This window comes from Cryptomeria japonica, chromosome 11 (assembly GCF_030272615.1).
Source record: "Cryptomeria japonica chromosome 11, Sugi_1.0, whole genome shotgun sequence".
Lineage (NCBI taxonomy): Eukaryota > Viridiplantae > Streptophyta > Pinopsida > Cupressales > Cupressaceae > Cryptomeria > Cryptomeria japonica.
Genome location: NC_081415.1, coordinates 577,641,646 through 577,650,606, shown reverse-complemented (window position 1 = coordinate 577,650,606; position 8,961 = coordinate 577,641,646). Strand labels below are relative to the sequence as shown.

The window sequence follows — 8,961 nt, the reverse complement described above, 5'->3', positions numbered from 1 at the left end:
CCCAATTCTTCACTCCTTGATACTGTAGCAAGCATGCAATTGCAACAAAAGCAATCTGAATTTTACCCTTGGAGAATCTGCTCTATAATTTTTTCTTGATGCAGTAACATACCCAGTTAAGTCTTAATTGATTTCACTTAAATGGCCCATTATCATTTATTTTCCAATAGTTTAAATTTTAAAGGTACAAAAAATGAGGGTCAAAAATATTACTAGTCCCAACAGGCAAAGAGCAAAATTTGGTTTTCCTTCAATCTTTCAATATGAATGTATTTCATCCGACAAATGGTACACTCTTAACCCATTAATGATACAGCATACCAAGTAATTCACAGTTTTTAACTGCAAATGTTATGGTTACCAAAAAGGGATTAAATATATTAAAACACAAATATAAACTGAAGGGTCAGACAAGAAATAACCCTAACAAATGTGTGCCGTTAAAAATGGACCAACAAATACATGAAAAAGCCAGCACAAAAGATGGCTTTTTGATGAAAAACAAAGATCCATAATCTGAGCTCTCTACCCCTATGAAACCTTGCAGAAAAATAACAACAATCTCCTATGCAGCTGAAAAACAAAGGAGCAGGGACAAGAAATATCATGCTGCCTTTGGCTTGCGTGAAGGAGGACGACGAAAAATACTGATCAGATCATCCAAACCCTGTTTCAGGAATGCAAGACAATAGAAAAATTTAGCAATCATCAAAGACTGTAAGCTTCACAAAAGATGAAAGCCAGATGCAAAAGGCGAATTTCAAAACTTACCCTTGTTGTAACAACCAGGAAAATGAAAAGAACACTCAAATATGATGCCACTGCCAGCAAAACAAATAGGTCAAAGGTTACACTGGCTACCTGCAATCAAATAGAACTCAAAAATGTCAATAATCATTATAACACTTTCAAATGCTGGCCACCAAAAACTGGTATTATTCTCATATTTTTGGTTGGAGCATAGTTAGAAAACTCATTGAATTCTGGCCTGACTGGAACAAACTTGCAAGGTATTTTCACAGCTACAGACTCGCAAGTTCAGACTACAGACTCACATTAGTTAACACTGAAGACTTGCAAAGAGTTCTATACAGAGACCCACAAATATCGAGCCCAGGCTCAGCTGCATGGAAAAAGCAGTAATGGGAGTTTTAAAACCCAATTTTTTCATGTTTTCCTTATTTTGTGAAAACTGAGCAGAGCGAAGTGATTGTTTAGTGATTAGAGATCCAATTTGAAGATGAATCAATAATTAGTGTGCACTGGCAAAGGTATTTAACTTTTTTCTAATTCTTTTTTCCTTTTTATCAAAAATGCAAATGTTAAATGAAGCTGTACAAAACTTTATCCTTGCTGTTATGCTGCTAAAACTGCTGGTTGCGATGTCAAGTTGTGTCTTTCAGTGCTGAAAAAAGTGAAGAAAATCAATGCCCTACTTTCCAGTTAGAGGAAAAGAAAACTGAAAGGAGGACATTGGACAAGGATGAATCCCATGGCGAACCCAAAATTATCTGGAAATTCTTTTATTGGTCCATAGATTTGGCATCCCACAAGTTAAGAGAGTTATAGCATCTACATTCTCCACCAAATTTCCTTGATCCTCATAATTTCTCCATCTACAATATTAGTCCATTTTTTAGGAGCACAATTTCTGCTTTAAGCTACTGCTTCAAACCAAGGGAAAACCATGAGGCTACAATGTAAGCGACAGATATTTTTGGTACAAATATAACATACCATTTAATGTGGCTAACAGAAGATATTGGGAATTGTTGGTAAATGCATTAACAGTTGCTGGCGTGGGAATCAAGATCCAACTGCTAAGGACTTCAGTGTGGCACAAAAACAGCTGCAATATTTTGCCAAATGGCAAGAATATGACACCTATTAAAATTTTATGGCTTTGAAGGGATACCGGTGTTCTTCAAGGCTGTAGATGCCTCACACAAAATCAAGAATGATAAGACATGCAATCTGTTAGAGGGGATGATCCAAGAGGTTGGGGTGGAGAAACACCTTTTAGAGCCCTTGTGGTGGCAATTGCCTAGATTTAGCATTTGAGAATCTTGGTGAAATTGGATGGATAAGCAAGTGTTATTGAAAGATACTAAAGAAAGGAAACTTGTACAATCCAAAATTTTCACTGTTTTGTAGAGCCTTGTAAGTAAGCAATGCCTAGATGGACTCTCCATGTTCTAAGAAAAACAAAGGGAGGGAGAAAGCCATGAAAACAAATTTTGATGAGGCGTTTGTCAAGAATGGAAAGGAATCACTCAAGCTAAGTAATGATTACAAACTCAAGTTTGTTGACATGATTTCCAGAGTCCATAATGTTAGAGAAAAGAATTGAATGATTGTTAGCAAATCAGGCAAGATAAAAAGGAGAGGGTGAGAGGGTACGAAAACCAAGGTAACAGGAGAGAGGGTAGGTAAAGTGTCTATGGTTAATAACAAACTTCTGAAATAGGGAAATCCTAATGAATTAGAATAGAAGAATAGAATGGGAGGTAAAAAAAAAATCAAGCATGCAAAGAAATTAGGAAGAGAGCCAACCAAACCACTAAAAAAGAATCCAAATTAATAATAAAATTATAATAAAAAAACAAAGAAAAAGAAGAAAAAAAAGGGGATAATGACAATAAAAGAAGGGTCAATATTAAAGAAATAAATATATATACTAAAAACATTAAATTATAAAAGAACAAAAATTACTAAATTTTACTCAAAATCACTAAATACATAAAAGAATTAAAGAATACATTATAATATAATTCAAACATACATCTTAAAATTATACTAAGAAATACAAAAAACAAACATACAATATAATATATATTATAAAATAATTCAACCATAAATCTTAACATTATTATATATTTAAATTACTAAATTTTCAAAAATACATGCGTTCAATACTAAAAAATACTAAATACTATATATCTTTATTTTATTATAAATAATTAAACAATACAAATATACAATATTATAAACTAAAAATGTTGAATTAATAAAACACTATTATATATATGAATGTGAGAAGTGCTAACATAAATCTTTATATTATCAATTAATTGTGTGCGTGTGTGTGTGTGTGAGTGAGAGAGTGAGAGAGAGAGAGAGAGAGAGAGTACTAAAATAACAATAAATGTTATCAATTAATTAATAAAAGGTCACTAACAACAAAATCTAAAAGGAAAAAAAGGATAATAAAAATTGCTATAAATATGTCGAGGAAGAAGGAGAATGAAACCAAGAAATTAAAAGAAAAAAGGAAAGAAATTACTAAATTGAGACAAAACAACAAAAAGAACCATGGCGAAGGGAAATGGGATGCCAATGAAGAAGAGAGGAAAGAGAAAGGGGACAAAGCAAAGGGAAAGAAGTAAAGCAGGAAGCAAAAGGATGAGAAGGTGCAAAGCAAAAGTCAATAAAAAGGAAACTCAAGGTGAGGAACCCAAATCAAGCAGCAAGGATGGATCAATGGGTGGGAAAAGGAAAAGGATGGATTTTCAGGTGGGTTAATAGGGGTTTCTAAGAAAGACTACAACACCAACCAACATCACTGTTGAGGTTGGAAGTATGTTGGCTGATTTCAATGGCCTCTTTGAGCTTTCTCTTGAAGAAATTGCCTTCCTTGGCCAAGATTTGTGTTTCTTCCAAGGGTATATGGTGCTTGGTTAAAGAAGAATGTTTTGCAAGTGCCAACTTAAGAATACGCTCATGTGTAATGTTGACGTTCTGTTCCTTTGATCCTTGTGTTGATAGACCGCCTTGTTTCACCAATTTATGGTGCCATGAGAGCAGGTTACTTTGTAGATACTAGCATAGTGGAGATGATCAAGAGGGTCTTTCAAGGAGGGATGCAATGGCGAAGGGCACGAACATGCTTGAAAATGCAATGAAGGTCCGTATTTTAAAGAATCTTAGAAATTTTGTAGGAGAGACCTTCAATGAAGGGAAAGGAGGTGATGGGTAGGTCAACAGGGAAAGGTTTCATGGGTTTAGAAAACACTTTGGCTCTAGCTTGTTTGATTGCCTTTCGGATATGCTTTCTTTTGTACCCATTTAGTTCAAAGACTGAGGTAGGCAATTTCTTGGTTGATGTTGACAATATCACAAATCCTAAAGGCCCTAGTAAATAAAGTTTTGAAAAAACCAGTTTTTGTGCAAGGTGATGATGGGAGGAGGCATGCAAGTAGAGGTCAGTGTGGGTGGCTTTATGAAAGACCTGACAAGCAAAGGAACCATCAAGTTTTCTGGTAAGCACATATCAAGGAGGGCAAGTTGTTTGTGGGATTCTAATTCTTTGGTAAAAGAAATGCAAGGAGGCAATGTTTAAATGAAAGTGGAATTCCTCCAATATCTTGAGACCATGGGGCTAGCAAATGATAGCTTCCACCAAGCTTAAGGGGAAAGGAATTGAGGGCAATGCCTTCGAAATGTTTCATGTAAGGTTGGCTACCACGAGGGACAAAGGGGAACCCATGGCAAGCCCATCAACTTGCTCATAAACAATTCCTTGGAAGGTGAAGAAGGTGGATCTAAGGCATAACTATACCAAGGAGGCAATTTCACTATTGGTCTTCCACTTAATAATCTCAATTGAGTCTGGGATAGGAACATTAGTGAAGAGAGACACAACATCGAAGCTAACTAAGAGATCATTGTCATCTAACATTTTATCATTGATGAATTTCGCAAAATGGGTAAAATTATTGATAAAGAGCTAGATTACCCAACAAGGAGGTCAAGAAGTTTGGGAAGGAAGGAGGCTATTTTGTATTTGCTTGTTTTTTTGTTAATTCTCTTTAGTTTTCTATTAATTTAAAATTTTATATTCAATTTTTTTGTGACAGACTTTGATCGAGGTTCTATATTTGGTCAATTGGATGGCATGTCAACGGATAAAGAGGAGGCCATTATCCATTACTATGATGGTAACAAAAGAAAATATAATAGCATTTACCACTCCACCAGCCAATACATGATATGACATACTAAATAAACCCAATGTTCTACATCTCTAATACATTTAAGGAGGCCATCACAAACCTTGCTCATGCATAGAGAAAATCCCACCAAACGAAAAACCTCAGAAACACATTGTAAGACGAAAAACTGATACCTGGGTCTGTCTTTTAATTGCACATTTTTTGATATACACAATTTTAAATCCTAGCTTAATACTAGAAATTTGAAAATTTTAAGTTAGACATTTATAATTTTTTAAAGTTACATTTGAGATTTGTAGTGTACGATTTATCTTTTTGTCCCATCAAATCCTCAAAGGCCAGCTATATGTGTTAAAGCACTTTTAGATGTTAGCACAATTAGAACCTATTTGAGAGCATCAAACCATAAAGAGATATAGATTTAAACCAAAAGCACCTTGATGACCTTGTCTATGTCCATTACAACATTTGGCTTTGAACCAAAAAGTTGAAAGATGCCATCATCTTGGGTGACATTGATTGAATTTCAAATTGGATTGTCAATAAGGCACATAAAAAGTTTAATAATGAAGATCTCATTGAAGTGGGGAGAGATTCCAGTCCAATAGAGGCATTGGAGGAAAACATGCTTGAAAAATCATTCACTATTCATAATGATTCAGATTTACATTTTAGGTTGAGGACAGATAATACTAGTGCTAGGAAGGGGAAGATGTAGGGGGTGTTTGGCTATTAATGACATGTTGTACAATTATTATTCATAATTTTATTCAATTCTTTACTTTGAACTTTTGAATTTTGAGTGTTTGGGGGACATATGATATGTAATGTTTGAATAATGACAAATTTTGATTCATAATAGACTCATTTGTCCTCTAAATTCATTTTTTGTGCTTCTCATGCATTAATTAGTTTTTTCTGTAATGATGTATTTTTTGTTTTTACAAAGTTTTTTTCTGTAATCTAGTTTAAAATTTTGGGCTGCCGAGTCCAAGTTTCCAACTATAAATTTGAGTCTATGAATATATTTTCATGCCAGTTAATTGAGAAAAAAAATGAACTACAAATGATGTGCATGTGTGAATTCCTAGCAGGTTTTTATTGATGGCTTCACTTCAGACCAAAACTTGGTCAAAACATTTCTAATCGAATAAAAATGTCATGCTAATCTTACATGAGAGAGCTTCCACGATTTCAGTTACGGTGGAATTATTGTTTCCTTGACAAAAGTTGAAAAGCTTTTATCTCATTTCACGATTATGAATGATTCACAACAAACGAAAAGAACAAAATATCAACTTATCATAGTTCCTCTCAGCCTCTTCACTTTATCACAATCCTCTAAGTAGTCATCCAATGAATTTATGAGCATGCACCAAGAAGTTTACTACTGGGGGGAATCAAAGAAAATGTGCATAAAAGAGTAGAGGCCATTACCTGATATATACTAAGTTTGGCCTGTGTGATGTCATAGAAAGTGAACATGCCATCCAGTGATTCATGTTGCAAAGTGACATCAATGGTATGGTCCGACAATTCCTGTCATCAAAATCAGTTGTCTGTTAGACAAGGGAATTATAATTCTACAACTTTCAGTAAGCGACTTCAATACTTGCCTCATTGCATCCCAACATGAATATTAAAACCACTCAGAAGAATATGAATTTGAAACATGATCACAATACTGTAAGGAACAAAGTTAGTGGCAGAAATCAAGTCGAGAATTACAACAGACCCTTAAATAAAGCTCCAGATTTTACAAATGAAGGATATAACAAGATCAATATGGTACGAGAGAAGATATAACAAGATCAAAAGGATCTACAGGATATACTAGAAACATATTTTAATGTAGAATTCCCAACTTAGTTAAATAAGTGCTATCCTGGGAGAATTGATGAAACTCCATCCAGCATTTTTCTGTGCTACATTGCAACTTGGACATTTCCACACACAGATTTCTTGTTAAGTGCATGAGACATCATATTATCCAGATTAAATGGCATTTACAATGGCAAACTCTTGAATTCCCCCATAGAGTCAAATGCAAACAGGTTAGTTTTCTGGAAAACCAATTTGTTAAATGAATAATATCCTGAAGAATGGAAATCCAAAATGATTAAATTCCTTAATTTGACTATTTTTTAAATATGGATCAATCATGCCCCTCAAAGTAGTGAGAAAAATGACCACAGCCCACAAGAGCCAACGAAGTATGAGAACTTATTGATGGAAGAACACAAACAGTAGTAAGATTGAAATTTATATCTTTATTCTATGTTAAGTCACAGACAAAGAAGAATACAACACATCAGGTAACAGTTGACTCTGAAAAGCATCTTAATCTTTCATCAATAGTTGGGAAACATTTGTCTTCACTGCAACACTACACAACTCATGTAGTCCTTACAGTGAGCCACTCATGAAAAAAAGCAATCCCAAGATATCTGTTGTCCTCATAACCAAAATATTTTATATTCAATATGCCAAAGAAAAGAACTAACCATCAAATAAGTGAAGTTTTGTTGTTGGTGCACAAAATGTGAGCACAACATTACTATTAATGAAGAATCCAATCGATCAAAAAAATTTATCCTGTTATCATTGCATACAAAAGATACAAGCTAAATAAAAAGGAGAAAAAAGAATCACCAAATAAACTTTCTGCAATGAAAAGCAATGTCAATATGCATGAGAACTTTTTCATAAATAGAAACTGTTTCCAGTGTCCACAACTTCATTCATGAGCACATTGTATAGTTCCATATTATTGTTCTTGATTTTTAAGTCTAAGAGAAATACTTTGCCACATCATTGACATCAAACTTATAGAGCACTTTAAACCAAAAGCTAGGCATTCAGATCAATTAGGAAAAGATACAATGTTCTGCAATGAAAAGCAATGTCAAACCACATGAAAACTTTTTCATAAATTAAAACTGTTCCATGTGCATGTCATGTAGTTCCATATCACTGTTCTTCATTTTTATGTTTAAGAGAATTACTTAGCCACATTATTGACATTAAACGTATAGAACAGTTGAAACCAAAAACTAGGCATTAAGATTAACTAGGAAGAGAAAAATACTTTTACAAGCTTTGAAACTCAAAGTCATACAATTACATAGAATGCTATTTTTGCGTGCTTTCTTAGCAATTACAATGAATATAGACAGGAAAAACACCAACCTGAGGTTGTCACAAAAATAACTGACCTTTTTCAAAGCAATAATTATGGCATCATTCTTTGTGAGGAAAGGTGCAACTCGAGGAGTTCGTGAAAGTAGATCCAACCAAAGCTTCACATAGGAAGGATTTACAGCCAAAGTACTGCCATCTGCAAAGATGTCAATCTCCTTTCCATCATGACCATAAATATGCCTCTGTAAAAAAAATCAGATATATTACATTAGGATTCATAACAAAGTAAACCAACTGGTATAATTGTAATGAATAGAAAACATAGTGAAATAGATTTAGTTAAACATTTTTTAATCTCCCCAGCTAAAAATATCATAGAAGGAATCACAAAATAAAATGTGTTCACAACAAATAATAGGTACACAACAAATGGTTGTTTTATCATTAGCAGCATATTGGTACCAATATGTACACAACTGCAAATCAAATCTCAAAAAAGCTTCACTAGCTCAAAGAAGTCATTTTGCACACTAATAAAATGAAACGGGATACATGCAACAAGTGGCTTAAGGGAAATGCCCAAAGCATCAACAATTGCAAGAGGGAAGAAACACGACCAAATGATTTTATGGTTTACAAAACAAATGCAAATACAACCCTCCTAATAAGTTACAAGTCTCCATAAAAATAAACTAATATTTACAGAAGATCAGCCTTTATATACAGCAACCAACAACTTTACTATTCTCCAGTAGGAGAAAAGGGGATAAAATCTTAAGTGCACATGGAATCATAAAGTCACTATTCACTATTTACTAAAGTGACCATGGAAGTAGGTTGGCAGGATGTCCCAACTATTTGCAGAGGT

At 33.9% G+C, this 8,961-nt stretch overlaps 1 protein-coding gene across 1 annotated transcript in view; it reads right to left on the bottom strand.

The window, feature by feature from the left end:
• Positions 1-230: 230 nt before the first annotated feature.
• Positions 231-8,961, bottom strand: part of LOC131029496 (uncharacterized) — a 106,751-nt gene continuing 98,020 nt past the window's right edge. Inside the window, exons 11-14 of the mRNA XM_057960000.2 lie at positions 8,168-8,335; positions 6,390-6,491; positions 772-861; positions 231-667 (exon numbers count right to left, since the gene is read on the bottom strand). Coding sequence (XP_057815983.2) covers positions 605-667; positions 772-861; positions 6,390-6,491; positions 8,168-8,335 — 423 coding nt within the window. The 3' untranslated portion in view covers positions 231-604. The remainder of the gene's footprint in view (positions 668-771; positions 862-6,389; positions 6,492-8,167; positions 8,336-8,961) is intronic.